The sequence below is a fragment of the Podarcis filfolensis genome (genome assembly GCF_964270895.1).
Source record: "Podarcis filfolensis genome assembly, chromosome: 13".
NCBI lineage: Eukaryota > Metazoa > Chordata > Lepidosauria > Squamata > Lacertidae > Podarcis > Podarcis filfolensis.
Genome location: NC_139615.1, coordinates 1,356,035 through 1,378,387, shown reverse-complemented (window position 1 = coordinate 1,378,387; position 22,353 = coordinate 1,356,035). Strand labels below are relative to the sequence as shown.

The 22,353-nt window shown below is 53.6% G+C and overlaps 1 protein-coding gene across 3 annotated transcripts in view; it reads left to right on the top strand.

Annotated features, from left to right (window-relative positions):
• Nucleotides 1-22,353, top strand: part of LRCH4 (leucine rich repeats and calponin homology domain containing 4) — a 66,764-nt gene that overhangs the window by 38,273 nt on the left and 6,138 nt on the right. For all 3 annotated transcript variants that reach the window (XM_083580950.1, XM_083580951.1, XM_083580952.1), the window contains exons 2-14: nucleotides 10,608-10,752; nucleotides 11,999-12,125; nucleotides 13,260-13,365; nucleotides 13,512-13,648; nucleotides 13,922-14,040; nucleotides 14,240-14,336; nucleotides 15,372-15,459; nucleotides 15,588-15,709; nucleotides 16,284-16,360; nucleotides 17,512-17,646; nucleotides 19,091-19,148; nucleotides 20,535-20,583; nucleotides 21,199-21,306. In XM_083580950.1, coding sequence (XP_083437076.1) covers nucleotides 10,608-10,752; nucleotides 11,999-12,125; nucleotides 13,260-13,365; nucleotides 13,512-13,648; nucleotides 13,922-14,040; nucleotides 14,240-14,336; nucleotides 15,372-15,459; nucleotides 15,588-15,709; nucleotides 16,284-16,360; nucleotides 17,512-17,646; nucleotides 19,091-19,148; nucleotides 20,535-20,583; nucleotides 21,199-21,306 — 1,368 coding nt within the window. The remainder of the gene's footprint in view (nucleotides 1-10,607; nucleotides 10,753-11,998; nucleotides 12,126-13,259; nucleotides 13,366-13,511; nucleotides 13,649-13,921; nucleotides 14,041-14,239; nucleotides 14,337-15,371; nucleotides 15,460-15,587; nucleotides 15,710-16,283; nucleotides 16,361-17,511; nucleotides 17,647-19,090; nucleotides 19,149-20,534; nucleotides 20,584-21,198; nucleotides 21,307-22,353) is intronic.

The window sequence follows — 22,353 nt, the reverse complement described above, 5'->3', positions numbered from 1 at the left end:
CTTGCAAATGCTGCTGGAAAAACACCTTGCCCCCCACCTTAACCCCTCTCTCGTTCCCCTTCACATCCTCCTTTCGGGAACCTACAAGAGGATTAGGCAGATTCATGGAGGAGTTCCTCTTGCGCCCGGATCCTGCTTGCTGGTTTCCCATAATGGGCGTCTGGTCGGCCCCCGTGAGGACAAGCTGCTGGGCTCCATGGGCCCCTGTGGCCTGACCCTGCAGCCGGGCTCTTCCGATGTCCTGATGGAACCTCCAGGGCCAGGGGCAGTCTATCTGAGATTCCTCAGTTCTGAGGACAGGATGCTGGGCCTGGTCCGGCAGATGCTCCTCCCATGCTCTTGGGGCTGGACAGCGGAGCGGCCTTGATCCGGGGCTTGTGTGTGTTGCCTCTTCCTTGGGGAGAGCCCCCTCTCTTCCTGCCTGCCTCTGTTGCCAGGATAGTGGCAGGAGCCCCTTCTGGAGCAGCCGTGTGTGCAGGGAAGGACGCCAAGGGGTTCAGGTGCAGGACACGGACGGAGGGAGACGGGGGCTGCTGTTGTTGCGGCACGTAGCTCCTCTCTCTGCCTCTGGATCTGAAGCAAGAGCTGGAAGGAAGGAAGGAAGCTCCCGAGGAGAGGCGGGGGGGCAGCCCTTGCAGGAGGGGGGGACGACGGGCTTCCCCCCTTCCTGGCTCCTCCAGACCGAAACCTGTCTCAAGATCTCCTTTCTCTCTCTCACGTGGTTTAGACCTGCCCCAAGGAAGGAGGCAGCGTCTGCAACACATCAGACCATCTGCTCCGCAGGCTGAGACCCTTCCTGCCCACAGACTGTCTTGCCAGAGTGGCGCATGCTCTAGTTATCTCCTGCTTGGACTACTGCCATGCGCTCTACATGGTGCTCCCTTTGAAGGTGACTCGGAAACTGCAACTAATCCAGAATGCGGCTGCGAGACTGGGGACTGGGACCACATAACACCGGTCTTGAAAGACCTACATTGGTTCCCAGTATGTTTCCGAGCACAATTCAAAGTGTTGGTGCTGACCTTGAAAGCCCTAAACGGCCTCAAAGGCCCAGTATACCTGAAGGAGCGTCTCCACCCCGATCGTTCAGCCGGACACTCAGGTCCAGCGCCGAGGGCCTTCTGGCGGTTCCCTCCCTGCGAGAAGCCAAGTTACAGGGAACCAGGCAGAGGGCCTTCTCGGTGGTGGCGCCCGCCCTGTGGAATGCCCTCCCACCAGATGTCAAAGAGGAAAACAACTACCAGGCTTTTAGAAGGCAGCCCTGTTTAGGGAAACTTTTAATGTTTAATAGGTTATTGTGTTTTAGTGTTCTGTTGGAAGCCGCCCAGAGTGGCTGGGGAAACCCAGCCAGATGGGCGGGGTATAAATAATAAATTATAATTATTATAATTATTATTATCACAGTGGCAGGATCCCTGCCTTCCCCGCTCAGTCCCTTCCAGCTGTGGAGAGAGGGGTTTTATCTGGGGAATTTGTACCTGCCTTCCAAAAGGGAAGCACTCAGGTGGGGCCTTGCGTCCTGGTTCCACAGTAGCTGCAGTTTTTTGCGCCGGCAGACCCTCTCCTGTAATCTCCTGGCACCAGAATCGGAAGCAGGCCTAAACCCAAGGTTGCCATTGCCATTGCCGTTTTGGGCCAAGATGGCTCTGAAGTCTTATTTTCCAAGCGATTGGACTGGCTGTGATTGATTCTCAGTCTGGCTAGTTCAGAGGACAACCTTGAGCTCATTTAAGAGCTTTGAGAACTTTCCTTCTTGATCATATATTGGCCTCTTCCGACCTCTTTTTCTTAAGGGGGAGGGCTCCTGCTCAGGCTGCACAGAAAAAGCATTTTGATTTCTGAAATTCAACCCGATTGTGCAGATTGAATATAACGGATGGAATTCTACAGGGTGGGGTCTTAGGGTGGAGAAACAGTCCAGATCTGGGATCCCCAGAAGGTGGAGATATCAGGCACCAGCATCCTGGCGCCTAGGCATCTTCACTTGGTCGCAAGTGGCCGAAAGCCAGGTGCAAAACGCGCCTGGCGCCTGGCTAATTTCGAACGCGGCTTGGAAGGTGGAGCAAACTTGTTTTCTGCTGCTCCAGAGGGTCGGACCGAACCCAGCAGATTCAGATTGCAAGAGAGGAGATTCTGACTAAACATCAGGAAGGACTTTCTTCTGATGGCAGGTGCCATTCAGCAGTGGAACGGACTCCCTTGGAAGGCGGTGGACTCCCCGTCGATTAGCGGATTTGTGCCAAAGTTACCGGTGGAGTTCCTCCAAATCTCATCTCGCTGCATTTTTGCTGTGGCATGTCAGGCAGCTCCTCAGGTCAGCTCTGTTGGCACTGCCAACCGCTATTGTAATACTGTACAGGCGGGTAAGCAGAAAGCAGCCTTTATCTCCAGAAGTCAGGGCTGTGCCTGCCTCCTTCCACCCCCCCACCTCCCAAATAACAGCTCCCCAGTATTGCTTAATCTGTGCTGCAGTTGCACATTCACTGATAAGGGGGATTTTTTCCGCTTCTTTCACGCCTGCCGTGGTTGAGGGAGGGGCAAGGCCTGGGCAGCCCCCCAAAACCAGCCAGAATCTGTGCACACCTTTCTAAGAAAGTTGGCCACAGCAACACATCTTGGCAGCGCTCCTTGTCCCCCAACCCTAAAAGGAAAAAAGAAACCCCTACTCAGGGCAGGTCTGATGCCTGAATATATCTCCTCCATCGCTCTTCTTGGGAAAGGGAAAGAACTCCTCCTGGAGGACAGGTGTCAGGTGTGCGTGCAGGAGCCAGGCCCTGTGACCAATAGGACTTTGCAGGACTGGGGCCTTCCTAAGTTGGTTCTGAAGAGGCAAGGCGCAGCCACACAGGTGAGGCCGATTGGTAACTCACAGCACCTGGTGGCAAGAGCCGGGAAGGGATATAAGGTCAGCATTTTTCCTTCAGCTCTTTCCCACAGCAACAGATTCCCTGCCCTGCTGTGTCTGACTTTGTGACTCCTTGCTTCTTGATCCTCGGACCCCTGACTTCGTGGCTCCCTGCTTCTTGATCCTCGGACCCCTGACTTCGTGGCTCCCTGCTTCTTGATCCTCGGACCCCTGACTTTGTGGCTCCCTGCTTCTTGATCCTCGGACCCCTGACTTTGTGGCTCCCTGCTTCTTGGTCCTCGGACCCCTGACTTCGTGGCTCCCTGCTTCTTGATCCTCGGACCCCTGACTTCGTGGCTCCTTGCTTCTTGATCCTCGGACCCCTGACTTCGTGGCTCCTTGCTTCTTGATCCTCGGACCCCTGACTTCGTGGCTCCCTGCTTCTTGATCCTCGGACCCCTGACTTCGTGGCTCCCTGCTTCTTGATCCTCGGACCCTTGACTTCGTGGCTCCCTGCTTCTTGATCCTCGGACCCCTGACTTTGTGACTCCTGGCTTCTTGATCCTCGGACCCCTGACTTTGTGGCTCCCTGCTTCTTGATCCTCGGACCCCTGACTTCGTGGCTCCCTGCTTCTTGATCCTCGGACTTTTGGCTTCCTGGCTTCTGGACCCCCGGTCCTGCTCCCACCCCGCCATCTTGCCCCTGGTCCTGACATCCCCAGCCAGGACTTCGACCGCCCATGAACCGGACCGTGACAACAGGTTTTAACATTGGGGGCTTTTTAATGTTTAGAAAAAAGCAGAGTCAGGTGAGGAGCCAGGGGGTAGGACGTGAAAGTGGTGTCTCAAATTACGCATGGAGAAAATGGACGGAGAGAAGTTTTTCTCCCTCTTGCATGACGCTACGGCTTGGGGTCATCCGACGATGCTGAATGTTGGAAGATAGAGGAAAGAGAAAACAGTGTCCTCCTTCAAGCAGTGTGTAGTTAAGCTGTGGAACTCCCTCCCACCAGAGGCAGTGATGGCCATTGACCTAGACAGCTGCCAGAGGGGATTTGACGAATTCCTGGAAGGCTTTAGATGGCTCCTGGCCAGGGTGGCTGTTCTCTGCCTCCACACTTGGGGTCAGGTTCTTACGACAGTGATGCTTCTGAATCCCAGTTGCCGGAAACTTCGGGGGGGGGAGTGGCTCTCGTGCTCAGGCTTTGCTTGCGGCCTTCCCATAATGGGAATCTGGTTGGACACTGCGAGGACAGTGATGCTGGACTAGAGGGGCCCCCTTGGACCTGATCCAAGGTTCATAAAACGCAAGTCCCCAGGGGAAGCCGCATCCCATTGCAGACTCCTACTCGCCGGACACTGAGCGGGGTCACCAGTGTAAGATTGCCGCTTATCCTTCCCGCGGACGCCCCCTTCCTTTCTGCCTAGCGTGACACAAAACAGGCCCCCTTCTGCTTATTACTTAACGGTTGCAAAGCAGCACGTGGGCTGGTTGAAAAAGCCGTATGGGGAAGGGCAGAGGGGGCAGAAGAAGAGCAGACCTGGGGGGGGGGGCAGAGGAGACAGGGCAGGAAGGGACTTCAAGGATGCAGAAAAAGGGGCAACATTGATTATTCCCAGCAAACAATGGAATTTGCTCCAGCTAAATGGATGACTTCAGAATAAGGGTTTCCCAGACTTGGGTCTCCAGCTGTTTTCAGACTACAATCCCCATCTTCTCCAGCCACTGGTCCTGCTAGCTAGGGATGATGGGAGTTGTAGACCGAAACAGCCGGAAACTCAAGTTTGGGAAACCCTGGTTTGGACAAGTGCGTGGAGCGCGACAACTGTGACAGCCGTGTTCTCCCTCCACAGTCGGAGGCACCTTATAAATCTAGTTTTACGGGCGCCACAACGGAATGTCTATTCGCCAGGGGGTTGGACAAGATGGTCCCCTCCCAACGCTACAATTCTACAATCTCAACTACATAGCTTGAGTGTAGCTTACTCTTACAACAATTCATTCGTCCCAGTTTGCGAGGAGGAGAAAGGGACACCATGGAAATGGTATTAACTCTGGACTAAGGCAGAGCGTTTTCAACTGGGGTCGCCAACCTGGTGCCCAGAAATCTCCACATCGACGCAGTTGGAGCCAAACCAGTAGCAAAATGCGGCTGGGGGGGGGTTTGAACACTGCTCTTGCTGGGGGTCCCAGGCGGGTGGGTGGGGCTGTTGCATTTGCATCCTGCTTTCAAGGCTTCCTTGTGTGGCATCTGGTTGGCCCCCGGGAGGAGAGGAAACTGGGCTGGGGCCCTTTGGCCTGGTCCAGAAAGGCTTTTCTCACATCAAGCAGCTGCAGAGAAATAATAATAAAAATAAAATTTTATTTATATCCCGCCCTCCCCAGCCGAAGCCAGGCTCAGAGTGGCTAACAACAATAAAAGTAACATAGCATTCTAAAATCAATTCATTCTAAAATCAATTCAGATCAAAATAATGGCAACCATTGGGCTAGAGTTCTGTGAGGATTACCAAAGGAGGGGGTCGGACTGTGCCCTGGCCAAAGGCCTGGTGCAACAGCTCTGTCTTGCAGGCCCTGCGGAAAGATGTCAAGTCCCGCAGGGCCCTAGTCTCTTGTGACAGAGCGTTCCACCAGATTGGGGCCACAGCTGAAAAAGCCCTGGCTGTGGTTGAGGCCAGCCTAACCTCCTCGTGGCCCGGGATCTCCAGGATGTTTTTGTTTGAAGACCATAATGTCCTCCGTGGGAAATACCAGGAGAGGTGGTCTCAAATGATGAGAGGATTGAACAAATCCATGGAGGAGGAGGAGGAGGAGGAGGAGGCTGTCAGTGGTCCCAATGGCTGGAAACCACAGGAGGGGAGAGAGCTGCCCTTGTGCTTGGGCCCCACTTTCAGGTTTCCAACAGCTCGTCGAACCCCTGGGACGCGGGACGAGTTGGGCCATTGGGCTGGTCCTGCATCCTCTTCCTTGGTTGTTCGGATACTGGTGGCTCTGGAGACCACGCTGCCTCTTGCGAATTGCTTGAGCTCACCCCCAAAGGTGCATTCTTTTGTTGTCTTCCGAGACAGACGAATGCCAACAGCCACAGGTGCCCAAAGGGAGACCCAGTTTGTCCGGAGCCTGGTGTCCCCATCCAGGCTGGCATCTCCTGCGGCTTCTTCGCTGCCACTGGCTGAGGGGCATTGCCCAAAGAGAAGCCCCCTCCCTACGATATCCTCCTCCTCCTGGGCCCCTGTCATCCTCCTGGCAGCTCCCAGCTCCCTTGCGCCAGCAGCAGAGTCTCCCTCAGGCTCTCCCTCGAGAACAAAACGCTCCCTTCTTCTCGGGCTCGTGCCGCCCTCTCCGGATCGTATGGCTGACAAAACGTTTACCCAGCTGGGCCCTCCCGGCGCATACAGTGGGCATCTGTGTCTGGGGCAGGGTCATGTGCACCAGCTGTTCTGTCACTATTGTTAACTTGGGGGGAGAGGCTGGCTCCGTTCCGCCATCTGCCAGGCTGCTGCAGCGCCCTCCTCTCTCTGCCTGCCCCCCACCCTATAAAAATGCTGCATTGGGAGATGGGGGCAGCAGCACAGGTGAGCTGGTCGGCATCCTCTGAGCACCATTCGCACCCAGGTTGAGCGTTTGCCCACCTCGCCCTCCAGACGCGTTACTCTGCTTCTGAATCCTGGTTGCTGGAAAACCACAGGATGCGAGAGTTGCTCTTGTCCTCAGATCAAGCCGGTTCATCTTAAGCTCATCATTGTTACCACCCGTACTTTTTCTCCCCACCCAAAAAAACCCCCATTCCTCTGGGCAACATTCACCCAGTTCCTTCAGTCTCTTCCTGCCTCTGCCGATCTTCAGAAGATTCTCCTTCCCCAATTGGCCTCTTCTTCAGAAAGATCAGGCACATTTTGCACCTGGCTATTGGCCACCTGCGACCAGGTGAAGATGCCCGGATGGTGCCTGACGTCTCCACCACCTGGAGGTGCCTGCCTGGCGATCTTTGAATCACACACCAGCAACACATCCTGTAGAATTCTCTCCCGTCACATTTAATCAGAATGAATTTCCAGAACCCAAAAGCCGTATTGGAGAATACAGCTTAAGAGCTGTCTGGCCCCCAAATGGCGACCAGGGTCTTCTGTTTTGGTGACACTAACCCTGGTTTAAGGAGCCATTTGGCGCCCCACTTTCATATCTGAGCTTCTAACCCTTGAGATTTCCCCCCTTGCAGAAAGCCTGTGATTCCCCTCACCCACAAACCGACCCATTTTTAATGCAAAATGCTTCAAGGAGCAAAAGCTGAGCCAGGAACTTGGAAGGCGGGCGGGTTTTGTTGTTGTTCGTGCAGCTGCCAAGGTAGCCTCCTTGCGAGGAAGCCCACCCCAGTGGAGAAGTGGCTGGCCTCAGCCCCACCGCCTCTTCCTCCTCCACTGGGCTCTCGAGGAGCCTCTCTTCCTGGATACTTGGAAGGGCTGCTTCTAAATTTAGCTGCTGCTGCTCCTCCTCCTTCCAAAACATCATCTGAGCAGACACAAAGCAGAAAGCGAGCTCTCTGCCTTCCTGGAGCTGCCTGCTGGGCTTTCCACCCTTGGTGGACTTCAGAGAGGGAGGATTGCTTGCAGATTCATACACACACCGAAGGCCTTGTCTCTGTCGCCTTCTTCCTGTTAACGGAGAAATCCGAGGGCTCCCTTGGACAAAACACAAGGACCCCAGCCAGGAATACCAGAGCAAAACAGCAGCCAGGAGGCTTGGTCTTGATTGAAGACAGTCGGGACAGGACTCCCACCTGCCATCAGGTGGAACAAAAGAGAACCCAAACTTTGATTAGCTGCTAATCCGCATGTTGGGGACGTGGGTGGCGCTGTGGGTTAAAGCACAGAGCCTAGGACTTGCCTATCGGAAGGTCGGCGGTTCGAATCCCCGCGATGGGGTGAGCTCCTGTTGCTCAGTCCCAGCTCCTGCTAACCTGGCAGTTCGAAAGCATGCCAGTGCATGTAGATAAATAAGTACCACTCTGGCGGGAAGGTAAACAGCATTTCCGTGCGCTGCTCTGGTTCGCCAGAAGTGGCTTAGTCATGCTGGCCACATGACCTGGAAGCTGTACGCCGGCTCCCTTGGCCAGTAAAGTTAATCCCACCCTTTTGTCTTCATCTGGGTTTGTTATTTCTGGAATGGCTACCTGTCTGGCACTCAGGTATCAGGAGGCCAGGAATTATCAGGCAGAGGGGCTGCTGAGTAGCTATAGTATATGAATTTCTGAAGTTTTCCCAGTGAGCCAGTACATAGATAGATTTATCAGTGAATTCTTACATTTGGTATCGTGCAGCAGAGGCCTTTTGAATAGAAAGGAAGAATCTGTGACCAGGTGTTTTGTGGGGGCAAATCACAAAAGTCACAAAAGTGATTGTGCTGGTTTTGGTAGTGGGCTGCATGTGCGTGATATCTGCTGGAGGGGCAAACACCCCCCAACCTATACATAAGTTTCTGCAACATTCCCCCAGGCGGAGGGTGGGAAGACTCCTGGAGGAGGGGGTCCGGAGGCATAGCTGGCCAGAGACTCCCAGAGGGTCAGCAGGGGCAGCCTGCAGGGGTTTGCCTGGCTGGAGAGGAAGCGGTCTGGTCTGACGTGATGAGGAATGGTTGTGGGAGTTGGGTAGGCTCAGCCTGGAGAACAGACAACATAGCCGATAGGACTCTAGGAAATGTAAATTGAATATTCAGCCGCTTATTATTGAGGGGAAATGTGTGGAACAGGTCCCAGTATTTCGATTTCTGGGAATGTAGTTGAGAGATGACCTAACCTTGAGAGAAAACAGCAAAGACCTGATGAAGAGAGCACAATCTCTCAAAGGACCTGTTGATGGCATTTTACCATTGCACTGTGGAGAGTGTATTAACGTATGGTCTGTGTGTGTGGTTTGGGAGCTGCACGGTCAGGGAAAAAACAATGCTGTCCAGGGTTGTAAAGACTGCGGAGAGAATAATTGGGTGCCCTCTTCCTACCTTGGATCAAATCTACGCTTCCAGGTGCCATAAGAAAGCGGCAGAGATAGCGCAGGATAGTGCGCACCTCGGAAATGATCTCTTCCAGCTTCTGCCTTCTGGAAGAAGGTACAGGGTTAGAAACAGTTTCTATCCAAATGCAATTTTGGTTTTAAACGCTGTGTAAGGTAGTCTCTGAACACGGGTGGTGCTGTGGGTTAAACCACAGAGCCTAAGGCTTGCTGATCAGAAGGTTGGTGGTTCGAACCCCCGCGACGGGATGAGCTCCTGTTGCTCGGTCCCTGCTCCTGCCCACCTAGCAGTTCGAAAGCACGTCAAAGTGCAAGTAGATAAATAGGTACCGCTCTGGTAGGAAGGTAAACAGCGTTTCCGTGCGCTGCTCTGGTTCTCCAGAAGTGGCTTAGTCATGCTGGCCACATGACCCGGAAGCTGTATGGTGGCTCCCTCGGCCAATAAAGTGAGATGAGTGCGTAACTCCAGAGTCGTCCGCGACTGGACCTAATGGTCAGGGGTCCCTTTTCCTTTAAGGTAGTCTCTATAGGAGTATATTGTATTTTTTAGGGGGCTAACCAGGTTGGGATAGCTGGGATAGGAGGCTTGTTGGTTTCGAAGGTCTTATGTAGATTCCCCCCCCCCCATTTCATTGTTCTGTATGGGACAATGACAATAAAGATTATCGTATCGTATAGGAGAGCCACCTTCAGAAATCTGATGGGCTTTCCCCTGTAAGATTGGACACAACCTTCTTTCCTGCTGCTGCAGAGGGCAGGACCCAAAGCGAGGGATTCAAACGAACTTTCAGAGGGTCAGAGCTGATTCACGGGGAACGGGCAAACTCTCCTCCCTTGCAGGTTTTTTAAGGCTCTCGGAGATTCTTCAGCTGTGATTCCTGGACTAGGCTGCCCTTGGGGTCCCAATTCTGCGACTCCAAAGCTGGGCCATGCTGAATATCGAAACAGTATGCAGCATGTAGTTCAAATAGAATACACCACTCAAACCCCAACGCACCCCCGAAGCTTCCCGGGGGAGCTTGGAGTCAGTCGCAGCCTCCTAACCTCCCTCGCAGGGTCGTTGTAAAGAATTGACTGAGGAAGGGTGTGTGTGAACTGTGTCTTCCTCAGAGGAAAAGGCAGAACACAGCGGAACCTTGGTTGTCAAACGTAATCCGTTCTGCAAGACCGTCCGACTTCCGAAACGTTTGGCAACCGAGGCGCAGTTGCCGAAATCCGTTGTGGAAAAAATGGAGAAACGCACCTTGGAAGCCGTTCAACTTTAAGGCGCGTTCGGAAACAGAAGCATTCGCTTCCGGGTGGTCAGCGTTTGAAAGCCGAAGCGTTCGACTCCCGAAGCATTCGGCGACCGAGGTTCCGCTGTACGAATGCAGTGGATCAGGTCTTCTGCTGACCTGTGTGAGAGAGCAGGAGAGGCCAGCCAGATGGAGATGTCTGTTAACAACTTGGCCTCCCACCTGAGACCCACACAGTCGCAACTGGACCCACGCCAGTCACAAAGTGTTTCTGGCATCTGGGGGATTTTGAACACTCCTTCCCCCTCAGCCTCCAGCAACCTGCCCCTGGGGAGGCTTCGCTGTGGGGCTGCCTGACTCCTCCCCCTCCTCCCCAAAGTGCCCCTCTTGGGCTGGAGCAAAGAGCCTCTGTCAGCCAGCCTGAGTCACTTGCAAGTGTTTTCTTTTTTTGGGGGGGTGCTCCTTTTGGACTCTGCAGGGGCTTCCTGGCAGCTTAAAGACCCTGTTCTCTTCCTTCCCAGACCTCTCCCGAAACCGCTTTGCCGAGGTCCCCGAAGACGCCTGCCACTTGATGTCCCTGGAGCGGCTGAGCCTGTACCACAACTGCCTCCGCAGCATCCCCCCTGCCATTGCCAACCTCCAAGCCCTCACCTACCTGAACGTCAGGTAACTCGCACAAGGGGGAAGCCAGAGGGGGGGGGAGGAAACGGGGTGTTTCTCCAGAGGTGCGGCGAGGGCTCTCTGGATTCCCTCACGTTGGCGTTGAAAGCCCTGCGCGACTCAGGCCCCCTATATAGACCCCCCCCCGGGTGCTGAGATCAGCAGAGGGGACCCTCTTGGAAGTTCCTCAGCCCTCAGGGGCTTGGGGGCTGCCCCAGGAGAGCTGTGGTGCTCCCGGCCCCTGGCTTTTGCCACCTGAGCTGTGTTTTTTTTACGACCCACCTTGTTTCCCTGGTTGCGAGCTGTTTCGAATTGGCTTTTATTTATTTCTTTTCAGTTTCCCAAGGTTATTCCAACAATAGCCCCGTGATGACAATGCCGTTTCACATCTTTTCAAATTGCTCCTTTTTTAAAAAAAATATTTTTTATTAAGAATTTAAACAAAACATATTATCTTAAAACATATCATCTTTGATTCCCCCCCCCCATTTTTCCTCCTCCCCATAAAATAACCCCCCCCCGACTTCCCTCAGTTCCAACCTCTGGTTTCTCTACAAATGCTATTCTCTGCATGTTACAAAACTGTATAAATCCTTAATTTATCTGACTGATTATTGTCTATAAAGAGTTTGTGAGTGTTTATTCAAAGCCTGCCAAGGAGTCCAGTTCACTTTGTTGTTTCTTTAAATACTTTGTAAAAGGTTCCCATTCATCTTTAAAATCGCAGTTATCCTTGTCCCGTAGTTTATGTCTCAATTTTGCCAGTTCTGCATAGTCCATCAATTTCTCTTGCCACAGTTCTTTAGTCGGCGTTTCCTCGTTCTTCCATCCTTGTGCTATTAAGACTCTCGCCGCCGTTGTCGCAGACATGAAGATATTTTTGAACTTCCTTGGCTGGTCTTTTCCTACAATCCCTAACAAAAATGCTTCAGGTTCCTTAACAAATGTTAGGTGGAACATTTTCTTCAATTCATTGTATATCATTTCCCAAAACTTTTTAATTTCATTACATTCCCACCACATGGGGTAGAATGTCCCCTCCTTTTCCTTACTTTTCAAATTGCTTCTGACGCTGCAACCTGCCGTGGGACCTCGGGGTGAAAGTCGGGAAATAGAGAAGACAAAATGGAATAAGCGCCCCCGCTCCCTTCCTCATTCCCCAGCCCACCCATCCTGCTTTTCCAGTCTCCCCTGAGATTTGGGAAGCCAGATCTCTCCTCCTCCTCCTCCACTGTTGTCTTCTTCCCTGCAGCCGGAACCAGCTCTCTTCCCTGCCCTCCTGCCTCTGCCGGCTGCCCCTCAAGGTCCTCATCGCCAGCAACAACAAGCTGGTCTCCCTGCCTGACGATATCGGCACCCTCGGTACCCTCCGCCAGCTGGTGAGTCGGCAATGCCGGGGGGTGGAATTCCTCCAGGGCAGAAGCCCCCGGGAGACGGGCTCCTCTTGCTTGCCTTCCCCCAGGGTTCGGCCACACTGGTGTCTCCACGCTCAGCTGGGCTGAAGCCACGTGGGGGGTGGGAGGGATCCCTAAGGCCCTCAAGACCTGAACCCGAAAGGCAGCAGGACCACCACCACCCCAACACACGCACAACCATCACATGCTTCGATCCGCTAGGACAACCCCCTGCAGACAATCCCCTGTATCCCTCTCTCACCCCAAATCGCCTCGAGGATGCCAAGGTAGAATTGTGGGCGGGGGGGGGGGCCTCTCAAACATACCAAGACAACACGAGAACGGGGCCTTTTCTGTGGTGGCTCCCCATTTGTGGAATGGAGGCTCGCCTGGAGCTACCATTACATGTATTTAGGTGCCAGGCAAAAACCGTCCTCGTTACCCAGCCCGTCAGCCATTAGGCAGTCTATGTCCTTTTAATTTTATTGTTTTATCTTTTTGGTAAACTGCTTTGAGGTGGTGGTTGGGTTTTAAAAAAATAAAATAAAATTGCTAGTATGTAAGTTTTATGAAATAAGTAAGCTTTCTCTCCCTGCTCCATGTGATAATAATAATAATAATAATAATAATAATAATAATAATAATAATATTTATTTATTTATTTATACCCCGCCCTCCCTGGCCAGAGCCGGGCTCAGGGCAGCTAACACCAGTAAAACTACAATTAAAAAATAAAATAGAAAAATAAACCAATTTAAAATACAGGTTAAAATATAATTTAAAATGCAGCCTCATTTTAATAGTAGCCCATAGATCAAGACCATAAGGGGAGGGAAACGTAAGGGTCAGACTGAGTCCAAACCAAAGGCCAGGCGGAACAGCTCCGTCTTGCAGGCCTTTTGGAAAGATGTCAAGTCCTGCAGGCCCCTAGTCTCTTGGGACAGAGTGTTCCACCATGTCGGGGCCAGTGCTGAAAAGGCCCTGGCCCTAGTTGAGATGTCTCCAAAGCAGTCTTAGTGCTGGCACCCCTGAGGCTCTCTCCCTGCCTCCAGGGCTCTCCCTCCCCCCCCCCACTGGGATGGGGCTCGGCTCACCTGCGACCTTTCTTTTCTGCCTCAGGACGTCAGCAGCAATGAGCTGCAGTCCCTGCCGGCGAGTGTGGGCGGCTTGGAGTCTCTTCGGGACCTCAACGTCCGGAGGAACCAAATCGCCGTCCTGCCTGAAGGTCAGTGCTTGTCCGAAGCCTCCCTCCTTTGCTGGCGCCATCTGGGCACCGGCAGATCCCGTGCTTCTAAACGGGTGACGGGTGCAGCCCTCTCTGCCCCTCTTCTTCCCCTCGCTCACGGACGCCTGTGCTTTGCCCCACCTTAGAGCTGGCGGAGCTGCCCTTGGTGCGGCTGGACTTCTCCTGCAACCGCGTGGTCCGCATTCCCACCTGCTACCGCCACCTGCGGCACCTGCAGTCCATCCTGCTGGAGAACAACCCTTTGCAGTTCCCACCTGCACAGGTAACAGGGGAGCAGGGGGGTGGGCGGCTGAGAGCCGAGACTGCTTGGAAGGTGGGGGGCTGGAGCCGGCCTGTGGTTCTTCCCACCCTTTCCATTTATCTTGCCCTTAGTGGGGGCTCTCAGTGGGGCCAGGATGTGTCACAGGCTGGCGGGGAAGGCAGGGACAATCCGGCAACTCGTCGCACCTCCTCCTTGCTAAACAGGGCAGGCGCCCTTCGTTTTGCGGGGGCCGCCGCCGCCACCCTGTGACCCAGCGCCTCCGTTCTCCCGCAGATCTGCTCCAAAGGCAAAATCCATATCTTCAAATACCTCAACATTGAGGCCTGCAGCAAGGCGCGGCCGGACCTGGCAGAATTCGCACAAGGAACCCGCCCCGCCGGCTTTGGGACGTGGTAAGGCGGGCAGAGGGGGGCCTGGGAGGCTCTGCTAAGCATCTGCTGCCCCATGGGAAGGAGCAGGGTGCCTGGGAGCAGGAAGGGGAGGAGAAAGGCTGTACCTGGGAGGAGGTGGCTCTGGAGCTGCTTTAGCCACCAGAGAGGGGCATGAAGAGCATTGTTTCCAAGAGGCTTGTTTCTGTGTCTGTTCCCACAGCCTCCCGGACGATTTCTACCCCGTGCGGCAGTACGGCGGCCTTGATTCAGGCTTCAACAGCGTCGACAGCGGGAGCAAGCGGTGGTCGGGGAACGAGGTGCGGGAACGCCTTCCTTCTTTGCTTGCAAGGGACATTTTTTACAGTTACGAAGGAGATAGAGGGCTTTGCAGGGGCCCTGATCCCTGCCTAGGCGGCCCTCAAAAACCTTACGGCCAGAGGGGCGTGACGTGAGCCTCCCAGCCCGGTTGTGTCCCATCCTAGTCATGCTGTTAGAGGATTGCAGGGTTGGAAGGGATCCGCAAGACTCCTCCAGTCCAGCCCCCTGCCACGACTCCATAACGCCTGAGAAGCAGCCAATGATCACACCTCAGTAATGCCTGGCAGAATAGTAATAATAATAATTTATTATTTATACCCCGCCCATCTGGCTGGGTTTCCCCAACCACTCTGGGCGGCTTCCAACAAAGTATTAAAATACAGTGTTAAACATTAAAAGTTTCCCTAAACAGGGCTGCCTTCAGATGTCTTTTAAAGATAGGATAGCTGCTTATTTCCTTCACATCTGAAGGGAGGGAGTTCCACAGGGCAGGCGCTACCACCGAGAAGGCCCTCTGCTTGGTTCCCTGTAACCTCGCTTCTCGCAGGGAGGGAACCGCCAGCAGGCCCTCAGTGCTGGACCTCAGTGTTCTGGCTGAGCGATGGGGGTGGAGACGCTCCTTCAGGTCTACTGGGCCTTTGAGGCCGTTTAGGACTTTCAAGGTCAGCACCAACACTTTGAATTGTGCTCAGAAATGTCCTGGGAGCCAGTGTAGGTCTTTCAAGACCGGAGTTCTGTGGTCTTGGCAGCCTTTCCAGGTCACCTTCCAAGGTAGCCCCACGTAGAAGGCTATCCAAACCTTGCTTAAAATACGAAGGAGAGTCCACCGCCTTCCAGGGCCATAGAATTCTAGCATCATAAAGTTGGAAGGGACCCCCATAGGTTACATAGTCCAGCCCCCCTGCAATGCAGGAATCACAGCTCAAGAATTAAGCCACCTCTGCTTAAAAGCAAAGGAGCTGTCGGACGGCCCTTACCACCTGCCGTTTGCTGTTTCTCCTCCTTCACCCTCCCTCGTTCTCCCCGCTTCTCAGTCCACAGATGAGTTTTCGGACCTCTCCTTCCGCATTGCCGAGCTGGCCAGAGACCCCAAGCAGTTGAGAGAGAAGCGCAACGGGACAGGTGAGCAGCCAGGCAAATGGAGGGGGTGGTGTTGCTAACAGTAAGACCTGACTTTGGGCCTAGAGAGAGGGGGAAAAGAGGGAGACCTGAGCCCTAACCTACCTTCCTTCCTTCCTCCGTTCCCACAGTGGATGCGGCTGATCTGGAGCAGATTGACTACATCGACAGCAGCGTCAACGGGGAGGAAGAGGAGGACGAGGTCTCCGTGGGAAAGCCAGAGAGCGCCTCTCTGGGGACGGCGCCCACCGAGGTGAGAATGGAGCTTGCCCTCCTACTGGCAGATCTCTTGCGGTTACTCTTGGGTCCTCCCGGGGCAGGATTTTCCCACGTCCTGCTGGGAGAGTAGGAAGGGAGGGCAGGGGTAGCGTCCGAAGATGGCGAGGCCCCTTGCATTCTCCCCAAACAGAGGAGCGACTCGGGGGTCCTGGGCAGGCAGAGTGTGGCATTTGTGGGCTGGGGGCAAAAGCTTCTGAGTCATCTTGTTTTGCTTGAACAAGATGATCACCAGGGGGTGATAAAAGGCTTGGACTGCCAATAGGAAGACGTCCTGACCACCTTCTCGTCTTTGTGTTCTGCCGGAGGGAGTTCCACAGTTCAGCTGTGAAAAACGGGCTTTGTTTTCTCTGTCCCAAATGCCCCAATGCTCCACTTCACGGGAGGAGTTCTGGCATCACGAGAGAGGGATGAAAGCTTTTCCCTATCCGCCTTCTCCTCCCCGGGCGTAATTTTCTAAGCTGTCACATTGCAACTTCAACCAGCAAATTAATTCCTCCCTTTTCCCCCCTTTATTTGCTCACGTTTTCTCTCTTCGTCGCCTCTTCTAGGACTTCCAGAAGCCCAAGAAGAGCTCCTCTACTTCCCTCCAGAAAACAGGACTTGCGGAGCAGGGCCCGACTGGCAGGTGTGTGGCGCCACCTTGCGGCCAGCTCCCTGCGCAAGCGAGCGGGATCTCACGCCGGATGCAGCCTTGTCCCTGTGGGGTCTCCTTGCCGTCTCCTCCAGCTCCCCTTCCTCCCAGGGTGCCGTTGCCCCCTACTCAATCCTGAGCTTGGGGTGTGGGGTCCTCAAATCCCTCTTGGCTGCTGGGAATGGCCCAAACCCCACATGCTCTTCTGGGCTTTGAACCCACTTGCTGTGTGGCGGTGTTCCCTCCTGCTGAAAGGGGAGAAGCTTTTCCCTTTTGCAGGGGGTCAGGCGGGCAGCCAGTGATGGGCAGTGTTAACGGAGAAATCTGAGGGCCCCCTTGGACAAAAAAAACAAGGACCCCAGCCAGGAAGACCAGAGCAAAACAGCAGCCAGTAGGCTTGGTCTTGATTGAAGCGACAGGACTCCCACCTGCCACCAGGTGGAACAAGATGGAAGCCCCAAACAAAAGAGAACCCAAACTTTTATTAGCTGCTAATTCCCATGTTACACCCCCCCCCAAACTACATCACTCATACATCACAGTTACATTATGAAAGGTCAGGTGGCAGTAATCTGAGCATCCTGGACCCTGCCCCATGGTTCTCCTTGCCCTCCACCAAACACCCATCAAGTGGAACAATAAAGATATTTACATTTCCCTGTTTCCCAGCCAAGTTAATCCCACCCTTTTGTCTTCATCTGGGTTTGTTCTTTCTGGAATGGCTACCTGTCTGGCACTCAGGTATCAGGAGGCCAGGATTATCCCTCAGGCAGAGGGGCTGCTGAGTAGCTGAGCTCACAGGTCTATATGAATTTCTGGAGTTTTCCCAGTGAGCCAATACATAGAGACATCTATCAGTGAATTCTTACATTTGGTATCGTGCAGCAGAGGCCCTTAGAATAGATAGGAAGAAACTGTAATGAAGTGTTTTGTGGGGACAAGTCACAAAAGTGATTGTGCTGGTTTTGGTAGTGGGCTGCATGTGCATGATATCTGCTGGAGAGGCAAACACCTCCCCAACATATACATAAATTCCTGCAACAGTAGCGACCCCCGTGCTTTTTGTGTCCTGCACTGCTGGGGGTGGCGGTTGTCCCCCCACGGTCTCTGCGACCCCCTGCCTCTTGCTTCCCCCTCTCCTCCAGGGCCAGCCTTCCCCGGCCGGAGCCATTTGGGGAGGAGCGCCGTCGCCCCGAGATCCTTCAGCTGTGGCAGGAGAGGGAGCGCCAGCAGCTTCAGCAGCGGCCCCTGTGGAGCCAGGGGGCCGAGAGGAGGGAGAGGTAATGGTCGGGGGCTGGTCCTTCTGCTTATTTCTGCCCTTAGTGGCTCAGGGCCCTCGCATTTACGGGACTGCCTCTCCTGGTCTGCCCCGCAGAGGACCTTAAGGTCCATGAATAATCACAGTTTAGAGGTCCCAGGCCCTAAGGAAGTCAGACTATCCTCCGCCAGGGCCAGGGCCTTCTCAGTGGTGGCTCCGACCTGGTGGAATGCTCTGTCCCAGGAGACCAGGGCCCTGCAGGATTTAACCTCCTTCCGCCGGGCCTGTAAGACAGAGCTATTCCACCTGGCCTTTAATTTGAATTCAGCCTGATCTTTTATTTCCCTTTGCTTCCCTCCCCGTCCCCTTTTATGAAGATCACCCGCTCTGAGACCCCACAGCTAATTCTCCCCTGGCCTCCTTGCTGGCCCAAGTAGGACCAATTCAGCCAACTACCCCTGGGGATTATCTAATTGATTTTTGAATTTTATTGTTATTCATGTTTTTATACTGTATTTCATGCTGCTTTTATAATTAAGTGTTTTGAAGTGTTTTAAATTTGTTTTTAGCGGCCCTGAGCCCAGTTTTTGAACTGGGACGGGTGGGGTATTAAAATAATAATAATAATAATAATAATAATAATAATTATTATTATTATTATTATTATTATTATTTATAACAGTATTTGCATACTACCCTATCATAAAAAATGCAGCAATAAAACCATGCCATAAAAGCCACAAGAAGTTGGAAGCAGACATCGCTTTACCCTTGCGGAAGGAGCTGCCCTTAACTGCCTGCCTGCAGCCCCAAGCCGCGCCCCCCCCCAGTGCCTGTCAGAGGGAGGACTTGAACCCAGGCCTCCTCAGCCCAATCCTCTGCCCACTTTATGCTGTTGGTCTTAAAACCCAGAAGCCAGTGGCTGTTTCTACAGTGGTACCTCGGTTTTTGAGCATCTCAGAAGCCAAACATTTCAGAACCCGAACACCGGAAAACCCGGAAGTAATTGCTTCCAATTTTGAACGCACCTCGGAAGTCAAACGGCTTCCTAGGTGTGTTTTTCATTTTTCTCCGTTGACTTTGCCAACCGCCCTTTGCTCCCTCAGTTGTCGAACATTTCGGAAGTCAAACGGTCTTCCAGAACGGACCGCGTCCGACAACCGAGGTTCCACTATATTTCGTTTCATTTCATTTATTGCATTGATAGCCCAGCCTTTTCCTCGAGGTGGTGTGTGTGATTCTCCTCCTTCTCCTTTAATCCCCACAACGACCCTGCGGGGCAGATTAGACTGGGAGGCGGGGATGGCTGGCTTCACGGCCGATTGCGGGGATTTGAACCCGGGCCTTGAACTGGCTGTTGGGAAAGGGGGTCCTGAGTGAGGCAGCCCTTCCACCCAGGACACCAGCTAGACTGGTCCAGCCTCTCTCTCTCCTTGACTCCGGATTTCTTCTCTCCCCCACGGCAGCCTGGCAGAAAGCAGCAGCAGCAGCAGCAGCCTCTCCCAGCTGAAGCATCGGAACCAGGTAAGGAGGGATGAATGGAGGGCGGGGGCGTGCATGTCTCCCCCTGTGTCTCCTTTCCATTCAGAACATTTCGGGTGCTCCTCACGGGGCTTCAGAATGAAGGCTCCCAGCCAGGCAGGAGGGCTGTCTTCTGCTGTGTAACTAGAGCCACATCGCTCAGGTGTCTTCCCCTCCCTTTGTGTAATGACATGAGCAGAGCCTGCTGGGATCAGGCCCGCAGTGTGCCTAGTAGTCCAGCATCCTGTTCTCACAGTGGCCAATTGCCCCTCAGGACCTAGGACTCCAGATAGACTGCCACCGGACCTGGAGGTTCCATAAGAAAAGCTGTGCTGCTGGATCAGGCCAAAGGTCTAGCCCAGCACCCTCTTCCCACAGAGGCCAACCAGGTGTGTGGTGTTCCCAAAGCAAGGAAGGATTGGACTCTGATGAATAAAATACACACGAGGCTTGACCAGCAAGACTCTGGGAGGAGTGTGTATAATAATAATTCCTTCTCCACCCCTTGGCCCAGGTCGTTTTATTCACAAAAGAACTTTTTACACAGTGTCCGTAAGAACCAATCAGATTTCCCCTGAGCATTTCAAAAAACTCCACGTGGGACAAAGTTAAAGATTAAAACTACAAAGAGCTGATTTGAGCATGCATAGTAGTTCAGAGTAAATAAAATAGGAAACAAGGAGGAATGCTTTTGGGAAACCCCAGAGGTCATAAACAGGAGAGGCAGTATTTGCCATCTCCTTGTGAACTCTCTTCCTGGCCCTTAAGATCTATCTAAAGGTTAAACTACGTCAAAGGTTAACCTACTATCCTTATGTCCTGAGGATGCCTGAGGAAGCAACTGGCCTGTGTTTCAGAATGCTTCTACGTGCCTGTCAGGCGTAGAGAAAGCAAATGGCAGAGATGCAGAGGCCTGTGGGATTTGATCGGAAATTATTGTCAATGAATCAAACCCAGTCAACGCCATGCTTTCATAGCGGACACAAGGGCTTGCTCCATATTTCATCATTCCTCATAGCGATCCCACCTGACCCCCACACTCTGGATATTTGCACCCCTACATTGGTGCCTGCTGGAAACCTGCAAGCAGGATCCGAACACAAGAGCCCTTTCCCCTCCTGGGGTTTCCAGAAACTGGCGTTCAGAAGCAGTGCCACCTCCAGCTGTGGAGGCAAACCATAGCTATGGAGGCTAGAAGCCATGAGTAGCCCTCTCCTCCTCCATGAATTGGTCTACTGCTCTTTTAAAGGCATCCAAGTTGGCGGCCAACCCTGTGGCAGGGAGTTCCGCAGTTTAACAATGCACTACATGAAGAGGGACTTGGTTTTATCTGGATAAAACCAAGTAACGGTGCCCCCTTTCCCCCCCAACCCCCAATCTCTCTTTTAGGGACCAGAGCAGCTGTCTGGCTCCCCCAGGCAAACTCTGCACTCTGCAGGTGAGTTCCTCCTAATATCTGGAGGGGGGCGGGCACGGATGAGTCTCCTGGCAAGCAGAGGGGGAAGCTTTTATTTATTATTTCATAAAACCTGGTAAGAAGCAAAAGCCTCAAAGTGGTTTGCAATGGAAAACCAACAACCGTAATCCAAGTTAAAATAGTGATAGACTAAAAACAAATTGAAACTCACGTCTACTTTCTTAACATCTGGGAAGGCTTGTCTAAACTCCAGGGGTGGATTTGGGGCTTTCGGATTTCAGAGTCACCCCGTGTGACACCCTGCCTCTCGCCTTCTGTTCCCCCGTCAGCAATCGGGCTGCAGCATTCTGCACTGACGGCTGCCTCTGGTTCGGGCGCAAGGGAAGCCCCACATTGAGGGATGCCTTGAGGCCTCCTTTCCTCGGGTCCTCAGAGCCTGCAAAGCGGGGGGGGGGGTCCCCCTGGCAGGCAGTTTGCAGGACTGGTGCAGGATTGAGGTTGGGGAGGCAGGAATCCGGTGGTCTCCTCTGGGGCGTCAAGGCGTCCATTTGCTCCCTGCCACCTCCTCCCCCTTTCTCCTCCAGTGCAAATCCCCAGCTCAGCGCCCTCTTTTCTCATCCTCTCCCTCCTTTGCAGATCCCGTTCACCCTGCCTACCCTTCGTCCCGGGAGCCCGGCTCCGTGCAGAAGCCTTCCAGCTTCCTTTTCCGCTCCTCCTCACGAAACAACATGCAGCGGGGCTCCGGTGAGTAGGGGAGAGGGGAGAAGCCTCTGCAGGGAAGCGCCCCTTCCGTTAGGCAGCGGGGCTGCTGGGCCCTCTGCGGCCACGCATCTCGCCCCAAAGGGTGTGGCCTCCTGACGCAGCCAAACGGGGCTTGGGATCGGGGCCAGTGCAGGCTCCCAGAGGCCACCCTCCATCAACATGGTCCATGGCAGGTTCAGAACCCCACAGCATCAATTCTCGCCAGCGAAATGGGGCTGTGGGAGACTGTGAGGTGCCCTTGTTTCTTTGGTTATCTCTCGCTTGGACTACTGCCATGCGCTCTATGTGGGGCTACCTTTGAAGGTGACCTGGAAACTACAACTAATCCAGAATGCGGCAGCTAGACTGGGGACTGGGAGTGGCCGCTGAGACCACATAACACTGGTCTTGAAAGACCTACACTGGCTCCCAGTACGTTTCCGAGCACAATTCAAAGTGTTGGTTCTGACCTTGAAAGCCCTAAACAGCCTCGGTCCAGTATATCTGAAGGAGCATCTCCATCGTTCTACCTGGACACTGAGGTCCAGCGCCGAGGGCCTTCTGGCGATTCCCTTGCTGCGAGAAGCCAAGTTACAGGGAACCAGGCAGAGGGCCTTCTCGGTGGTGGCGCCTGCCCTGTGGAACGCCCTCCCACCAGATGTCAAAGAGAAAAATAACTACCAGACTTTTAGAAGACATCTAAAGGCAGCCCTGTTTAGAGAAGCTTTTAATGTTTAATACGTTAATGTATTTTAGTGTTTTGTTGGAAGCCGCCCAGAGTGGCTGGGGGGACCCAGCCAGATGGGCAGGGTATAAATAATAAATTATTATTATTATCATTTGGAGTGAAGGGCACCCAGGTTTATTACAGTTTACGCGTTGCATTTCCACCCCACCTTTTCCTCTGAGGAGTTCAAGGTGGCACACCTTGTGTCCGTCCCCCCAATCTTTATCCCCTATGAGGGAGGCGAGGCTGAGAGGCAGTGACTGGCCCCCGAGGTCATGCCCACTGAGCGTCACAGCCCAGTGGGAGCATTTGAACCCCGGTCC